The 19,267-nt window shown below is 42.5% G+C and overlaps 1 protein-coding gene across 1 annotated transcript in view; it reads right to left on the bottom strand.

The window, feature by feature from the left end:
• Window positions 1–19,267, bottom strand: part of LOC135475082 (sushi, von Willebrand factor type A, EGF and pentraxin domain-containing protein 1-like) — a 107,230-nt gene that overhangs the window by 47,601 nt on the left and 40,362 nt on the right. The window contains exon 4 of the mRNA XM_064754824.1: window positions 7,243–7,416. Within this exon, the coding sequence (XP_064610894.1) occupies window positions 7,243–7,416 (174 nt within the window). The remainder of the gene's footprint in view (window positions 1–7,242; window positions 7,417–19,267) is intronic.

The raw sequence follows: 19,267 nt of genomic DNA, 5'->3' as shown, positions 1-19,267 counted from the left end.
ACGATGATTGCTTGGGACAGTCAGCGGCTGTTGTGTTACATGTCCAACTCTAACTCAAACTCAGATGGTGTGAAGATATGGGTCGTCATATCATTGAAATATGTTGTCATGAACGTGCAGGTGCTATACAACGAAAACGCTCGCAATAACCAAATGAAACAAATGAAATTTAGAGAACACATTACAGCCTCATCTACTCGGTGATGCTGTTGCGTTTGTCGCCCATCTCTCCAACCAGTGGACACATTCCACTTCCTGGCTTGTATCCCACCAACTGAGAAGAGATTAAGACCAACTAAACCATGTCAAGTATGCATAAAGGCAGGCCAGTGAAGAGAAAGTGGGTATATGTGTGATGTGTGTTACGCAAAACCAGCGCTTTGGGTTGACAAATGATTCAAAGCATACCATCTTTCAGAATAACTGACAGTTGGTGTTCACCTGTTTGAGTAGTAAGCCTGGGTCACCCTCATAAATGCTGCATGAGAAAGGTTCAACAAATATGTTAAAACATAAATGAGTTACTTTTAGTTTTTAGTCTAGTTACTTATTATTACTTATACAGTTTTGTACTACATGTATTGTAAAAACTGCCATAAGTTTTCCAGTTGCATTATAACCATTGCCAATCGATCAGTGTTGCTAAACGTAACGGCGTGTTTTAGTAGCAGTTATCTCGTTGTCGCATTAAAATAACGTGTTAAAGTCAACGTGTTAATATTATGGGACGCCAACTAGGGCTCCATTACACCGTAATCATCAAGCTGGTGCGAACACATTGGCATACCAATGATGTAAAGGGTCTCACGCGGTCTGAAAGAACTCGCATGAGGTCACAGCGCGAAGACATGGGCCTGCTTTGGCTCGTACGTTGTCATACCTTTGCAACGTCTCGTGTTCTAAAAGGTCAGTGGTAACCCAATATACGGAGGTCAACCAGAATAGTGAGGATTCGATTGAAATCGGCAAGACTGAAGCCCAGATGGATAATCAGCCGTCCCTTTCTTGCCGGATCCTATTTCAAGTTAGAGATGAGAGACTGAGAGTTTTGCCGAATGAAAATGCAGCGTACACACCCAGGAACATTAAACCCAAGATGCCCTATGGTGCAGGTTCAGTTATGGTTTGGAGTTGTCTGTCACATGATTATAAGCTTGATCTTGTCAGTATCAAAGGCAACTTCAATGGTTATCAGTCCATTCGTAACGTCTTGCAACGAGTTGTTGTCCCGCATTTTAATGAACGTGTACTCGCCACTTGACCTCTGTACATGGATGACAACACTAGGCTACATCGTGTTCGAGCAGTAAGAGCTTTTCTCCAAGATGGTGATGTGATGACCCCACCCTGCCCTGCGATGATCTAAACCCACTAAAGCATGTTTGGCTTAGTACAGGCAATGAACCCGCCGAGACTGTGGCACACCAGGGGAGTTTCGAATTGGAAATCTTCTTGTCAAAGGTAAAACCAGTCCCAGTGTGTCATGTGACTGGTGAAAAATGTTAGGCAACCTTTGTTGTAAATGATTTACTGATCATCTCTCTCCTCTTTGACACCTCTTTTCTTAACAAACTTTTCAACATCACAAACGTCCAGCTCTTAAATTTTCTTAATCAATAGTCCACTTTAAATTATTTTATGACACGTTTTTCAGACGCCCGTGCTATAGTGAAGGTGATCAAAAATAGTTACCTAACATTTTTGACGAGTGACATGATACAGATGGACTTTTTCTACCTTCAAATATAAAAGAGTTCGAACTCCCCTACTGGAGGCAGCTCTTCATCGAGAATGGCAACAGTTGTCCAATCAGCAGATCAGACGACTTACTGGAGGAATGAGACGAAGGGTATAAGCTGTCTTCTGGGCATGAGGCGGATTTACCCGTTATTGAAGATTTGTGTCAAGAACCCCATCTTTGGAGTCAAAATGACATTTTTCATCATTAGTCATGATTCTGAATTGTGTTTCTGACTCTGCATCTCCATACATATTGTGACTCTTATCTAAACTCAAATACAGCATGTCATAAGGCGTATCAGATTCAAGACTAAAATCTTAAAATTTTTTCTGATTGTCAGAGATATATTCTTGCAAACCACATTTGTTTTCTCGAGGTTATATTAACACGGTTTCAACGAAAACTCTTATATAGGACAAGTCATTGTGAAATTGGAAATAACCTGCTATAAAATCAAAAGGTTTACACTTTCGTCTGTAGCACACACGGCATCAGAGCCTATGCAAAAAAGAACAGCGCTACCCTATAGCAAGTGTTAACCTATCAGTACCTGCTGATACTGAGCCATTTGGCACAGACATGATTTAACTTTTTCCTCGGTTCAGTGCCACATAAATCCTGGTCGCCCTTAAATTTATCCAATCCAGCTGAACTTTTCTAGAAGCAACAGCAGATGTCTGTCAAAGTGTCTTGAAATGGAGAAAGGCACTCTGTGTCAGTTTTCAAGGCGCCATTATGGATAGTGTGCAAGGTGCATTCAGTCAGGAAAACACACGGCTGTTCATTTCTAACATAGGCATTGACTCTTCTGTGTTGTACTACCATGACATTTGCATTTTCACACTCCGAAGCAAGGCATTTTCCCAGCCTAATCCAGCAGACAATCTCAGAGTTCAACAGCTTGAAAATGTTTTCAATTGTGGAAATGAAAAAATAACTGACATAGCAATAATACATTTTATCTGATGTAAACCAACTAATAAAAACACACAATTTATCAAAGATAAAGATATTTTTTGTTAGGCAGTTGCCTGTCTCTTTGTGGCCAATGTGTCCCATTTCAGTGCAAATCAGAACTTCCATTTGATTACTATCTCCTAGTTTGCTACATGTGGAAATGATCTGCTACCTGTGCCATGTGCAAGTTGTTATAAACTGTCTGTAAGAGGTAATATTGAATCAGTAATATCCTAAGGTACACGTAGATCTATAGAACGATAACAATCCTTTAGATGTAACCTGTCCTTTACATATTGCCAAACTCGGTAGCTCAGTACTGACTTGGTTGGTCTCACAGTTGAATGTTCTGACTACCAATGGAAACTGCTGTGAAGAGCTGTCACTACTGCCATTTGTGAAAATAATGTGTGGTTGTGACAGCAGAACTTTGTCTTATTTCTACAGCATTGCATGCCTATAATAAAGTGAAAATCAAATAAGCAGAAATTGTTCATATTCTTGCTAACAACTTCTTACTATGAACACAGACTGAAATATGGGTAAGACAACCAGACATACTGATGTATTCATGGGAAAATGTCCACTTAACATGTGTCAAGTAGCCTTCTTCTCCGCCACAAACATGAGTAATTCTCCAACCCTTAAAGTGAGTTTCTTCAAGATCACTAAGTGAATTTATGAAATGCTCTCATTTGTGGAATACAACGAAAATTTGGCTATTTGGCTAATTCACAACAATTCAATCTATTTTTTTAAAAGCCTGTTTCTCATTTTCATTATACATGCGGCACTGTACACAACAAGAAACAAAGAAGTTTAATGCCATAAACCTTAATCAGGGATGAGACAGACACTGGGATGAAAAAGAGCAAACTATGCATCAAACTAATAATTTTGACATTTTACGCATTTCGGAATTGAAATTCTGAACATTTTTATAATGCATTTTTCAATAAAGAAATATTAAAAAGTTTTATAAATAAAGAGCAATTTCTCCAAAAAGAGGACAAATCACACACCTGCTCAATACATCCAAACTAAAAAGATATGCAACAAACTAATGACTTCAGACAGGTGTTTGCCAATCTGTCAGTCAGGAAACCTGATCTTGAAAGATTTGACCATGGCATCAGATGTGGCTAGGAGAAGGTTGAGTTCAGCGGTCGATCTAACACATAATTACTTCAGTGGTCATGTGTTTTCACACTGACGAAAACTTTCAACATTTTTTGTAAGACAGTTGGTCATGCTGCCAGATGATACAGTCTTGGTTACGATGTCCCTGTGATACAATGGATCCACATGCTGTTTGCAGTCATTTTGCCCTCCATTCAATAAATCTTTCCTACACTGTTGACAATTTACATTAGTCTCTCCGTGTGACAACTGCTGAACACACGGCAACAATTCTCTATGAGCCCTGATAATTTTTTGGTGTGTGAAACCACTTTCTTCGGTTGTTCATCTCGATAGATGGGGCTAACTTATGCGCACGCTCCACGCCTCGGGATTATATCCAATAACATACTAGAATTTTCTACTGACCGAAAGTAGTAATGCAGAGGAGAGTGGGCCGATGATGATGACTTGTACAAGGTGGACACAGGCCCCCATCACAACTTCCGTTTTTCGAATGTAGTTCTGTGAATTTTAGGGTATAAAGTCTTTTTTTACTCCCAGGCGTCCATTTTTGGTGTACAGGTGCATGCTTGGTATTAAAATGCTGGAAACTGTTTAAACTTTGAGGAGATATGAGCTTTATTGATGAAAGTTTGAAATTCTGGGTGATTGTTGTTCCTTGAATTTTAGGGTATAAAGTCTTTTTTTGCTCCCAGGCGTCCATTTTTGTTGTACAGGTGCATGCTTAGTATTAAAATGCTGGAAACTGTCTAAACTTTGGGGAGGTATGAGCTTTATTGATGAAAGTTTGAAATTCTGGGTGAGAGAACACAAGGTGTGAGGTAGTGATGAGGCTGCGAGTGACGTCCCCTTGGCGTTGCTAGGCACGCCTTCCAGTTGCCGGCATGGAAAGGTCCAGATTTTGACGGTCAACTTATGTCAAGACTTTTATGGCTTGTTTTCTCCCAGGCTGGGCCAGGTATGCACCAAAGCTTATTGGCCACAGAATGCTTGTGACTGAGCTACAGCGCTAGACGTTAACATTTTCGCTTATGGAAATTAATGGGGGTCTGAGGCCAGTTGGTTAAAAGAACTCGAACATTTATTGCTGACTGCCCTTGCTAAGTTCCCGTTCTCTAGCAGCTGGGAGCCAGTTGGCAGTAACTGGTAAGTTTATGCTTCAACGTATTTTGACAAGATGACTAATAGGAATACTATAATAACTGTATGGCTTTTTAACTTTTCAGACTAGACCAAGTCATTTATTTTTTGTTAATTTGTGATCTGGACTATTCAATCTGAAATAAAGAATAATTATTATTATTATTATCATTTCTAGATTGTCAAAAAACATTGTATTCATAAATACATGTATGTTTGCACAGATTTTAAGACCTCATTCAGATTTCATTAATACATGCATTTTCCTTTTTGTCTGGCTGTTGTTGCTGTGACAAAAGGATGGCGCCACAGTTACCTAGAAACTGTAAAATACTCAGGTGTTGCATATCAGCTGAAGTATTCCACATAGAGATGTAATAAGATTGTGAAAAGACTAATTTCGGGGAATAAATATTATAATCACGAACGGTTGTATTAAAATGAAATAGTTACTGAGGCTTTGGAGAGATGGAAGAGTAAGTAAGTCTTTGTCATGAACATAAAACTCCCCACTGCTGTTTTCATGAACAATGGACAATCTTTACACATAATTTTATGGGTTATTGAATATTACTAATCCAGGCTTATCTCATCCCCCCAGGTTTTGTGAATGCATCTGATTCAAATAAAACATAAATAAAATAATTGACTAACTGAATTATTCAAGTGCAAAAGTTTTTACTACTTTGCAGGCTTTGTTCTGGTGAAAAGTTATCAGCCTCTTTGACAGGTTCTAAAGGAGAACAGAATTAGTGTTGTGCAGGGCGTATTTCTAAACATTACACTATTTCTTCAACCTTTTTAACCGCCTCTGGAACAAATATTTTGAGACAGCTGTGGTATGTAGTGAAAGAATTACTACAGTTTCATAAAGTTGGCATCTTTAATGACACAAATAACTCTTTTTTAGCGTCATTTACATAAAAACTGTATGCATAAATTTCGCAGAAAATGTGCTTTACTGGTGGAAAAGGTTGAAGATTTACAATATTTTTATTCAGCTGTCAGTAAAGGTGGGCATAAGCTTGTATCCCAGTGTTTGTGTGTTAATAGATGATCGAAGAATTTTAAGTTAAACTCTGATGTGTGAGGGTATATTAAAATCCCTTGAAAGTGAAAACAGGTTAGGTTCCTGCTTAAATATTCCAGCATTCAAAAGAGCAAGTGAGCAGTGTCAGGTTGATAGCTAGCACTAGCTACCCAATGGAACTTGCTTCAGCTACACAGACTGACTTGTGCTGGTAACTTGGGCCTGCTGGTGCCACAAGTAACTACCATGGCTAAGTTGTGCAAACATATTATCTGTACCGGGAGCTTCCAAGGACCTCACAGCAAGCTAGCCACTTTCAATTTGATCAAGGTCGTGAGAGTGAGTACAAGCTAGCTAGGGTACCTTGTGGGAGCTAGCCAGGGTAATTTGTAGGAATTTGCCATGATAGCTTGTCAGAGCTAGTCAGGGTAAATAGCACCAGATGGCCTGGTTTAGCTGGTGCAAGATAGCCAGGGTATTTTATAGACTAATGGCCAAAAGCTAACAAGGGTATATAGTATTAGCAAATAGGGATCTAAATATTAAGCTAATTTACAGGGTTAGCTAGCCTTGTTTCAGATTGGAGCTTAGGGATAGTTTGTGGGTAACTATCACTTTGGCTAGCAAGGGTAGCATATGGCAAGTTTCTGGCAAGCCTACACTTTCATAAAGGCATAATTCAAAGTTAGGCTTTTAACACGAACAATTTACCACAAAAATTATTGCTGGTCTTACTCATCACAGGACTTGGAGGGTGCAACAAAACGGTTTGTTCAATGTTTTAAATGTTTCCGCTTTTCCTGTCTTATGGTAAACGTGGATGTTCAATGAAGAGGTCATAGTCGGACCAATTACCACGTTTGACAAAGGTGGCAAATAAAAATGCACTAAATCTGAGAATAATCGTTGAGGTACATCAAGCGCAGGCCAAATATGGCTTTTACATACATACACCAGATAACCCCTTGGGGTTCTACAGAATAATAAGGTAAGTTTTTTAGTGACTGATTTTGTAACATGATAATATAATACCGAGGGATGCTGCAATCGTTGAGTTTGTGAGGCCCTTAATTACTTTAGACCTACAACAACCTTTGCTGTTACAATAAAGATAAAATTAATGCCAGTCAAGTGGCTAGTAAGTCATTTCTAGTCTGACATTTTTTCTCATTTTGTTTTCACAAAAACAGACACTCAGAAAAAACAGACAAGAAAAAAGGCCTATACTCACGAGGACAAGATGCTATCACTCCATCCCACACATCGTTGGGGCCGCAAGTTCGTTTGTCTGAACCTTGTAAAGTGTAACCTGAATCACACTCAAAGTACACTGAAGCTCCGACCCGCCGATCTTCTCCCAGCCGACGCCCATTCGATGGATGGGGTAGTTCAGAACACATGGGTCCTGAAACAGATAAGGAGATAAACTGGTAACAGATAAACTGGCTGATTTACAGATTAATTGATTAGTCAAAGGATTTGATTAAATAACAGGCTAGGCCCCAAGTTTAAAAGAAATGTTTTCCAAAATATGTGAACATGAGTTATAGTTGTCATCTTAATATGAGGTTCTGGGCTTAGGAGCACTAATTATCATCACACAAAGATATGTATACGAATGTATATATGTCGCCATCATCAAGATATATATCACTTCTGCATATATATGTACAATAAAAATTCATGATGACCTTGGCACCCTCGGAGATATCTATACAATTTCTTTGATTTATTTGATTGGCGTTTTACGTTGTACTCAGGAATATTTCACTTATACGACGGCGGCCAGCATTATGGTGGGACAAAACCGGGCAGAGCCTGGGAGAAACCCACGACCATCCGCAGGTTGCTGGAAGATCTTCTCGCGTACGTGATATTTATACAAATGTTCACAGGTGTATATATGTAGCCACCAAAAATCATAATGACCATGGCAGTCACGGAAATATTTATACAAATGTCCACTGTTACCTCTGTATGTATGTATCTCTATAAAAATCAAATCTACCGGGGCAAAACAATTGAGGGCTATGGCCCAGACAGGAAGTGATACCTATTTATTTTATACACTACTAGGAAACCGACGATCAAGTTGCCATAATAACCACAAACATGGTAAAATCTGACATGCCACAGGTCATTACCCCTGATGTATGTATCCACCAAAAACTAGAATCCGGATGTCAGAATTAGAACATTAGAACTCAGTATTAAACTCTAAGTCGATAATGAAATGTGTCTTCAGCTTGCCCATATAGCTGTATGCGTGAAAAGCATTATTACGCCATGTACTAGAATAAGAGAAACCATGAAAATAAAAATAATCATCTGACTGCCATTGTTATTAAGCAAGTAGTTGTTCAGAAGATATACACAAAGTTTCAGGGAAATTGATGCAATACATTAGCAGGAGTAGCATGGACGTGAAAGTCCATTGTCACACTAAGTACATAAAAGGGGGTAATTATGAAAATAATCACCCAGCGGTAATTAAATGCAAGCATGCTCAGGAGTTAGATGATAAGGAAATTGTCTGCTTATTTTGCTGGAAAAAACGTTCTTGTTCAGTACTTTTGGAAGAGTTGCATGGACAAAGTCTAAGTACCTGACAAAGTCTTAAATGCGGCTAACTGTGACAATAATTGCCAGATTGCCATTAAAGTTAAGCATGTAAAAGTTGTGATAATAGGCAACATGTAAGATAACAAAATGTATGATAACAAAATCGGCACAGGAGCTTGTGGGGGGAGGGGTGCATGGATAAAATCGTGTCTAGACAGACAGGCAGGCAGAGTGATTCGAGTAATATGGAGATACAACAAAACTGTCCATGCAGAAAACTTGGAGTTGTACCCCAGACACGAAACCATTCCTATTTATATGGTGTGTGCGTGTAGGGGAGATGAACACGTGGGTACCATAACAACCGTGCAATGGACAAATGTGACCAACCAAACTACAAAAGAATTACTGACACTGTCTACACATATATTATTCTCTAATAAGATGGTCCTAACTTCTTGCCATTAAGTCAACAAGAAAAGCCAAAAGTATTATACTGTCGGAACTATGACCGTTTATTGCATGCGAAAGAAATGAGCAGTGACTACGTATGTTATGGAGTTTTAATCAATGCGGTAATAAAAGACAGTGGAGAGTTGGTGTACAAATTGAAGGCAGTGGTCTTTGATATGCCAACCACAATGATATATACGGCATTTGACAATCCATGTACTATATGGGTGTCACCTACAACTGTTTGAATTGTTGAGCTATGAGGGAAAAAATCTTCCTTGCTCTCTGAGACACAAATCTGCAACCCTACGATTGTCCAAAAACTTTAACCAAACTGAACATCGCCACCGCCACCGACAGCATCTGATTCCCTGTTCACAATACCTCTCCTTACTTCGCACAGGCATGTTAAAATTTAAAACAGTGTGACGGATCATTTATAGTAATCTCCACTTGGTGACGTTCTTTTGCCATGTTATGTAAGAAAGTTACTCTTCCTGCAGATTACAGCGTGGGCAGGTCACATCTGATCAGGCAGCTGAAATAATCACAGGAAGATGTCAGAACCTGTGACATCTTAAGCCTTCAGTGAGCAATTGTAATGCTGTTTTAACTAAGGTTAATACCAGTCCAGTCAGGTGGCTGTGTTCCCTAGTGGTGTCGTGGTGTACTATACGCGATGCCAGACTATCGACCTCAGTATGAAATAACGGACCAGGAACATTCCCAGGTCAGTTGTCGCTGTTTCACTCTTCTGTTTTCACTGTCACACTGTGATGGCATTGGTTGTCGCTATCTCTGATTGAAATAAATGTTGTCCACCCCAAAAGACGTTGTTGGCTCACAAATGGTGTCAGAAATGGGATCAGGGTAGCAACAGTGAACAGTGGCAGGACCAGGGAGGGAGGCTTTAAGTGACCCGAAGACGAAAATCAAGGACCACGTCGCTGGAGGGAGCCGACCAATTTGGGGATATTCCTCAAGGTAGTGGAAGCGCAGAATGAGTTGGATAATCTTCGTCGCGAGATAAGCGATCTTCGTCTGGCCCTGCGACAAGCTCGGAATGGACAGGGAGGTGCACCTGCACCCGTGTCCACCTACGCGTGTCATGTTTCCACCAGCTGTAAAACTTCCGAACCATGGTAAGAAGGAAGATCCGGCATCATAGATTGTGCGCGGTGAAACCGCTGTGCAATTCTTAGGGACTATTTAATAGACATGGCTGAAGAGGAGATCCGGCAGGAATCTCCAAGGACAAGTGAACACTTGTTCCAGATCATGCGCGACGTATTTGACAGCCGCGCTACAGAAGGACAAATCCTTAGGGACTTTCTGAATTGGTTTCAGTTTCCATCTGAGAGTTTGACCGAGTATGCACAGGCTCTTATGACCATGATTGAGAAAACTGAACTCTCCAAAGCAGAGCGTGCGAAACGTCTCAAATCGCAGTTGGCGGATGATATTTGCCAGCCTTCATCGCGACAGTTCCTGCAGCGTCGTGTTCGCGATCAAAGTGAATTTTTGTTTAGCAAATTTCGAGAACTCGCCTGGAGTGAATGTCCCGACTCCGGTGGTGCGGTTACGAAGGTACGCGAACAGACTGTAGACAAAGCTCCAAGATAGGCAAGAACTCTAATTCAATTAACTCAGCAACTGGTAGATAATTCCAAGGTAGAACCTGTGTTAGTTTCACAGCAGCAGTCTGCTGCACCCATTGTTAAGCCTCATAACAATGTTAAATGTTTTTATTGTTTAAAATAGGGCATGTTAAAAAGGAATATCGCAAGAAAAAGAGAGATGACGAGCAAAAGACAAACGCTTCTTGTTAAGGGGCAGCAGTGAATTTGACCGATAACGGTTAAAGAGACACAACTGGTAGTGAGTTTTGACATCTGCTTGTCGGCAACCGTCCCGAATTGGAGGCAGAGATTGCCGGCATCCCTATGGTGTGTTTACTGGGTACAGGTTCACAAACCTCTACAATGACAGAGGGGCACTTTTGGAGACATTTCGCTTAAAAGAATTTGGATCCAGATCGTTGGTTGCACCTTACTGCTGCGAACGGACTAGAGTTGCCATATTTGGGACACTTGAGAACAGCTCTAATGGTAATGGGTACAGTGGTTGATGATGTCGGTGTACAAGCCTGATCCTTCGGGTAAGCTCGACAGGAGACCAGGTATTCTTGGCATGAACGTTCTCAGTAGGATTCCAACTTTTAAGTTTTTGTCCAGTCAGTCATCCAGTATTTCAGTGGAGGTCAAAACCACACCAAAGTTTGCAAGTGTTGCTGGAAATCACCCTGCTTTGGTACCAGCATTCTCACACTCTCTAGGATTTCTTGTTCTGGCCTACCCAGAGGCAACAATGTAGTCACTGAACCGCTTATGGAATCACCGCACCCCGGGCTGTTCCAACAGTTTCCACAGGTTGCGTGGAGGTGGTTAACCTGACCCAGACTGATGTTTGGCTTCCACCTAGAGCCAGAATTGGTGTCACAGTGATTGTGAATTGGCATTGTGAATTGTTGAATGTAACAACATTGTTGTGGACAGGTGCAATGTTAAGTTACTAAGGGACACACCACTTCCAGACCTTTCTATCTTTGAGGGAACTTAACCATGCAAAACAGCTACTTAGTGATTATGTGGAAGTAGACTCGCCTGGACTTGGGCGAACCCAAACTATAAAGCACCGTATCCACACAACTGACAGTGCACCCATTTCTCAACCATATCGTTGAATTCCTCCTCGTCACCTTTCTGCTGTGAAAGAACATATTAAGGAATTGTTGCACAGTGGAGTAATACGTCAAAGTCCTTCAAGCTGCGCAGCCCCACCTGTACTAGTTTGGAAAAAGTCCAGTGAATTAAGTATATGCATCGATTATCGACGCCTCATCAGCAAGACTGTCCGAGATGTATATCCATTTACCCCATGATCTTATAGCTGGTGCCCAACAGTTTTCTACCATCGATCTTAAATTCGCATACAACCAGATTGCAGTCGATGCAAAGGATAAGCATAAGACAGCGTTTACAAAGAGTTTCGGTGTTTATGAGTACAACCGTATGCCCTTTGGACTTTCAAATGCACCGGCAACTTTAAAAAGATTGATGACCCATATTTTTCGAGATGAATTGATGGAACGTTTCTTCGTGTACTTGGATGACATCATGGTATGGCCAGGTAGCCCTACATCATCTAGAGGTTGTGCTGTGGAAATTGAAGGAACATGGGCTTAAAGTAGAACCTTCAAAGTGTAAAATGTTTTGAACAGAAGTTCCATTTCTTGGACTTATCATCTCAGCGGATGGAGATAAAACCGATCCAGAAAAGTTGTTTCCAGTTGGCCTGCACCTCAGACACCTCTTCAGTTTAGTTTTTTCTGGGCTTAGCCTCGTACTACAGACGTTTTCTGTTTAACTTCGCTGGAATTGCCTCTCCATTGTTTAATCTCCTCGCGAGATGTGGGGACACCATGAAAGGTCGACGTAATCAGCCAGTAAAAAACTGTGATATCGTGAAGCTTTCGGATGTTGAATGCCAGGTGGCATTTGAGTAGCTGAAGGTGAAGTAGCCCTGTCTTGGCATACCCCAACTTCACTAAACTGTTCATCTTGGAAACCGATGCTAGTAATGTTGGTCTAGGAGCAGTATTAAGTCAGGTACAAGATGGACATGTCCGGGTGATATCTTATGCATCTCGTGGTTTGCGGAACCCGGAAAGACAAGCGGGTTATTCCAGCGAGAAAATTGAACTCCAAGCTTTAAAATGGGCTGTTTGCGAAAAGTTTCGTGAATATCTTCTTGGAGCTGCCTCCGAAGTCGTCACGGATAATAATCCACTCACATACCTCATGGCTAAGAGCAAAGTTTCTGCCATGGAGCAGCGATGGGTGAATGATCTGGCAAGCTTCAACACGACATTCAAGTACAGGTCAGGAAAATCCAATGTAAATGCTGACGTCTTGTCTAGACTGCCCGGGTATCCAGTTGGTAGTGGAATCGAACATCCAGACGAAGTTATGTGCAGTGCTCTACAGTGTGCGTGTGCTGTGGCTACTATTGCAGCTGATCCACAGATAACAGACAACACTTGTGCTAGTGGATTTCAATCCTGGGACTCTGAGCAGATGGTCAGTACCGTAAGCTGCAGCGAAGATCAACAACAGTTGAACAAATGAAGGAACCAAAGACAGTACAGAGGCTATTGCAGCAGTGGGACCGTACAGTTTCCAAGAATGGCGTGTTGTTCAGGGAGATGAAGACAAGGTGAAATGTCTGATCCTATTTGTCTACAGAGAGAAGCATTCAGGCTCTTCACGACCGTTTGGGGCACCAGAGACTGGAACGGATAGAGGCACTGTTAAAAGAAAGGTGTTGGTTCCATGGCTTAAGCCAGCAGGTGCATCAAGAGTTGTGAACGTTGTGTTCCCGCTAAGGGCCCATTCCATCCAGATAAGTCAGGCTTGGGTCGACTTGGTGCCGGCAAACCACTAGAAGTAGTCTCCACTGATTACACCTTGCTCGATAAAACCAGTAACGGGATGGAGAATGTATTAGTGATTACGGACTGGTTTTCACAGTTTTCTGTCGCTTTTGCACCTTGTGACCAGCGTACATCGACTGTTGCCAAGGTGCAAGCCACTGCATACCATCCAGAAAGGAATGGACAGACTGAGAGATTCAGTCGAACGCTACACAATTTGTTATGTACTCTACCTGAATCGCAGAACAAACGATGGCCGGACTACTTAACGGAACTGTGTTACGCATATACTGCTACACCACACAGCAGTCCTGACTATGCACCATTCTGTTTGATGTTTGTCATTTGGAAGCACAGGGTTCCTTCCTGACTCCTTGGCCTGGTGGAAGAAGAGCCAGAAGAAAACACAGATGAGGACTTGTACTAAGATTGGGTAACCAGAGACCAAGCTAGAATGTGGCATGCTAGACAACCAGTACAGCATCGACTTGATATAAAGTCGGCAGCCCGCAAGAGACGCCATGATGCTGATGTTAGGAGCATCTCACTCAGCGTCAGTACCCAAGTCTACATCCCTTCTCATCCTCAAGGCAGACACAAGATCGCTGACAGAAGTGTTCAAGATCCTGGAGCACAGGATGGAGTTTAGACTGTTGAACCAGCAACCGGCATTGGCCCTACTCGTCGAGTTGGCACAGTTAACTCCAGTGGCACCGCATAAGTCTCCAACACAACCCAAAGCCAGGGTGATGCATCGACAGGACACAGTCAGCACATCAGGTGCAACCAGAGTATTTTTGAACTGTTACCATTTATCCCGGAATTCCAACTAGTGTGGAGCCCGCCCCTGTGGCAGATCTAATGAACCTACAGCATGGTGACCAAGAGTTGACTTTAGCTGCTGTTTCTTGTCTCTCACCTCCTGTAGAACCGCGCTACCTAGACACAACGAATACTGGTGTGTATTCTTATCCCTTCAGGCTTCCTAGATATGCTCTTCAGTAATGGAGAACTAGGACTTATTTGTAAATATGTTGCTGTAATCATAAGGATATGATTATTGTCAAAAAGTGGTGTATGTGACGGGTCAGTTAGAGTAAGCTCCCCTTGGTGACGTTCTTTTGCCATGTTATGTAAGAAAGTTACTCATCGGCAGATTACAACGTGAGCAGGTCATATCTGATCAGGCAGATGTCAGAACCTGTGACATGTTAAGCCCTCAGTGAGCAGTTGTGATGCTGTTATAAGTAAGGTTACAGACTAATACCAGTCCAGTCAGGTGGCTGTGTTCCCTAGTGGTGTGGTGGTGTACTGTAAGACTTTTCGCATTATCGACCTCATGAAGTAACAAATAGGTAACATTCCCTGGTCACTTGCCTCATACCACTGTTTCACTCTTCACAAATGTTTTGACTGTTACATTGTGATGCAATTGGTTGTGGTTATCTCTGATTCAAATAAATGTCGTCAACTCCAAAAGACGTTGGCTCGTAACAGCAAACGCAAACCAACTGAAATTGAAGTCTGTACATAATGCAAGATCTATTAAGTTACGGAGAAAGCAGAAGTAACTGTAGCTTCGCGCCTCGTTAATTCTTTTTCAAGAATCCACAGCTACAATTGTTCTCACACTGAAACAACACAATAGAATCATACTATGACTCTACCTAATTTTTTCAAGAATTGCCAGTTTATGTATGTGGACTTACCCTTACCTGCATAACACTTATTATTGAACAGAAGTCATTTGTATAAGGCACCGTAAATTTTCTGAGCCAAAGACTGTGGATGCGCATATTCAACTGCGCATGAAAGAAGGCCAGCCATCCTTCGGTAAAGGATTGACGTCACAACAAATGTTTAAAATCGTATAAAAGAAAAAGGTTGTATGGTCTTCTTGGATATCTCAGTGGGATATTGGTGGAAAACTGATGACTGCTTCTCTCTCTTGTGTGTTATCCGCTTTATTTCTTATTTGTATAATTTCTTACATACCTTTGTCTTCGGGCGTTAGTGTTAAACGTTGTTGTGGAAATGAATCTTGCAATTATCGACTTGGAACGCCCTTTACGGACTATGAATGGTGTAGGAATGTCGGACTTGACGCTTATATTGGAATGCTTTAAAGCCTTGTGTTCGTGGGTTCTAATCCCACTCTTCCGTACACCAAACAAAGGCGCGCTTAGGTGGGGCAAGTTGTTACCGTTCAGCACTTAAACCACTAACTCCGAAGTATGGATTCCTAAAAAATAATCAACTGCTCGGGCAATAGCGTGTGGTCACATCAGTCATTGTATATAGCACATACAAGGAAAATATTCATGTTTTCTGTGCCGAACACTTACCGAACTTTAGCGTAACTGTGAGTGGTTTGTGCGGTGTATTAGTCTGTGTATTCGGAGACATTTAACCAATACCTGTGTTAATTTAAAGGATATTTCGATCTTGTTATGCCTTTTAAGTAACAGGGGTTACCTTTTCAAGCCCGGAGTGCGGATAAATTTTAAACGGCGTTATGATAAACGTGGTCCCCCTGAGGTAGTTCGTTGGTGGCTGTTTACTGAGGACCGAGGTAGAGCAGAAGCTGAAGAAGATTTCACTGATCGTTGTTTGGTTTGGGGATGATCTGATCCCTCTAAAAATGAAGGCTCTGAGTCGATCCAATGATTAAGGGATGAGCGCGGAACTACGCTTGCCATCGTCAGGTAATATGGATGGGGCTCCTAACGGGGAGGGGTCCCCGTCAGCTGTGGGCAATGTTAGATCAGGTGCCCGGTCACCTTGTCCGAGTCGGCAATGCTTTGCATGCAGGCAATTTGCCCGTGAGTGCCCTCAAAGATCTAGTAGTGCAACAAAACCGTTACAGAATAGTGCTGGTAATATTAGTGCGGTTAGGTGTATCCCCAGGGGGTGTGTCCTCAGTTAAGGTTGTGCGATTTGTATAACCAGGTGCATGGCGCCCGCTAACCAGTGACTGGTAGCATTAGCCTTAGTGGAGCTCACCCTACACGTAGCTCTGTAAGTGAAGCGGTTGAAATGTGTATGTGTGTGCGGCGGCGGAGGTGGAGTATATTTTAGACGTTGTGGTCGTTTCTATTCAAGACCCCGTGTTACTGGGATTTGATTTCTTCACGGAGCATGGTTGTGTGTTAGATTTACACCGGAATGTGCTGGTGATCAGGGATAAAATTGTGCATGCTATACATAAATTGAACTCTGCTTTGGATAGGTTAGAAGTCTATCGGGTAATGTTAAAACACTGTATTACCCCTGTTCATTACGGTGACTTTGACCCGTTGTATGACAGGAGACAGTCAGGAGAAGTGTGAGGTTGAACCATCTACGCCAATAGGGCCTATGAGGAATTCACATTCTCGGGAGTTCCGCAAGGGGGCGGGGGTGGGAGGGGGGTGTGGGGGTCGCTCGCGAATATACCGGAAATTGGGGGTAGAATCTTGGCATTGCACGGCCTTCGCGTACATGCGCCAGATCTGATAAAACACATTCACTCCTCCCGAGGAAGTACATCGGGACAGAACACAAAGACGACAACGGCTGTGAGTAAACGAGAATGCTTAATCTCGCAGACAAGAAGGCCCTACACTGACAACAGGTGGGAAAAACTACAAAAAGAACACCAACCGATATGGGCATGCGCACCAGAACGCACATCAGTTAAAGTTAGTTGTGAACCGCAGCTTCTTTGCCCTCGACATGGAGAACGCAATCAGTAACGCTACTTCAGGTTGCCATCATTGAGCATCCTTAATGAAAGCGGCACAGTATGTGGGTGACATCACATGACATAGGCATAACGACCAATAGTTAACTTACAACAATACCGTTGTAACCACCTATCTTTACCATTTTGTTTTATCCTTTGTTTGTGAGGATATACAAATTCGAAACTATTTCTTTTTAGAATACGTACCAAGTCTAACAATGTTAATCTGTAAAATATGTAACCTGTGCAATACATATACCATACATTATTTTCCTACACAAAACTGGCAACGTCCAGTGGTCTACACGCCTCGATGTCAATGTGCTTTGAGGCTCCATCACAAGCCATTTTGACCTCCGATGCCTCGGGGATTATTGTGCCCCATGTGTAAAACATGGGGCACAATAATTATAACATTATACATCCACGATGAAATCTTGGAGATATTTAGGACAAGATCATTGACGACTAGACCTCCTTTGCGACTCAACAGGAGTTGGTGAGGGGTTCTCACTTCCATCTAGTAATGTGGGTTCACAAGACTATGTTGAGTCGACCATTTCCATAGGTTCATTATCCATTTCCGGTTCAGGGGGGACGGAGAGGACCTATAGGATCTCTGGAGGCTCGGGAGGCGCACATGGCGGCGAGGTGGGGCTGTTCCTCAAATGAGTTTTCAAGCCCATATTGGTCGTATCCGGTATGAGGAGCTCGGTATTCGAGAGCCGGTAAACTTTTTAACTTCGCACCATTGACCATTCAGAGAAACCACTAGGTACCTGTCACGTGCACGGGTCTTTGACTTGTTGGAATATAGGTACAAGAGGTCACCAACTTCCAGGGAAGTAACTCGAGGGCGGATGCGTTTCGGATTCTCTGACTTCTCGCTATGCCGATGGTTTTCTCTACGCCGCATCTGTTGGTCTAGTATAAGACCTTTATCTTGGATCGGGATTTGGATATTGGAGAGCTGATCGCGCTGAGTCCACATTTCTGCTGCAGATAAACCCCTAGAGCGGAATTCAACCGGGAGGTGGCGGATGTGAGCTGAAGTGGCGAGATCCAGGCTTCAGGGGTATCGTGTTGCAACAATTCCATTTCTAGCTCCTGGATAGCGTTTTCCGGGACGGGACTTGTGTTTGGATTCTTCACTCTCCCAATTTCAATTGACACGCCGTATTGATGCAGGGCTTTGTTATTGACGAGAGCTTTGAATCCTGGAGCAGCACCAATCCGTATCACTGCCGGTGGCCCTTTCAGAGGTTTTAACTTAAGGATGAGACTGTCATGGAGTGCTTCACTCTTTTCGTCTGATGTAAATGTTGACCTAGTGTATGACGTCACTAATTCCCGGAAGACTAGAATTAGTTGGCGTGCTTGCTTGATTACGTCCGCAACAAAGGAAGCACTGACAGTCGAGGGTGCCGGCTCTGATGACTGGGGCCTGACATACTACTTCACCCACATACTGTGCTGCTTTCATTAAGGATGCACAATGATGGCAACCCGAAGTAACGTTACTGATTCCCTTTTCCATGTCGAGGGCAAAGAAGCTGCGGTTCACAACTAACTTTAGCTGACGAGCGGATGGGTGATCTAGCTTAACGTAAAGGGCAGCAAGTAACCCATCAAAGACCTGACGAGGGACGACGATGCAGTCGCGGGAAGCTTGGAAGGGATCGTGCCTGCGAACGGCAAGGAGGCCATCTTTAGAAATGGTGACAACGCTACCGTTGTACCGTTTCACGTCCTTGATGTTGGTGAGTTTCTTAGATGGACGAGTGCCCTGTGTCAGATTTGCACACTCAGACTGCAAAGTCAGTCAGGATATTTGGTTTGTGTACTGTAGCTTGTTTTGGCCTGTAATTATACGTCCTATTGAGGCAGATCGAACAACGAAGTCTTCCATCCGTTGAAAGAAAAAATCATGCCTGATAGAAAGAGTGGTCACAGGGAGGGGCGTTCCGGCTAGCGAGATCAGAGGGGAGGTTTGCGGCCCTTGAGATGACAAACAGACACTTGGTA

The sequence above is a fragment of the Liolophura sinensis genome, chromosome 9 (assembly GCF_032854445.1).
Source record: "Liolophura sinensis isolate JHLJ2023 chromosome 9, CUHK_Ljap_v2, whole genome shotgun sequence".
Taxonomy (NCBI): Eukaryota; Metazoa; Mollusca; class Polyplacophora; order Chitonida; family Chitonidae; genus Liolophura; species Liolophura sinensis.
The sequence above is the reverse complement of the archived record's forward strand: the minus strand, read 5'-3'. Positions and strand labels throughout refer to the sequence as shown.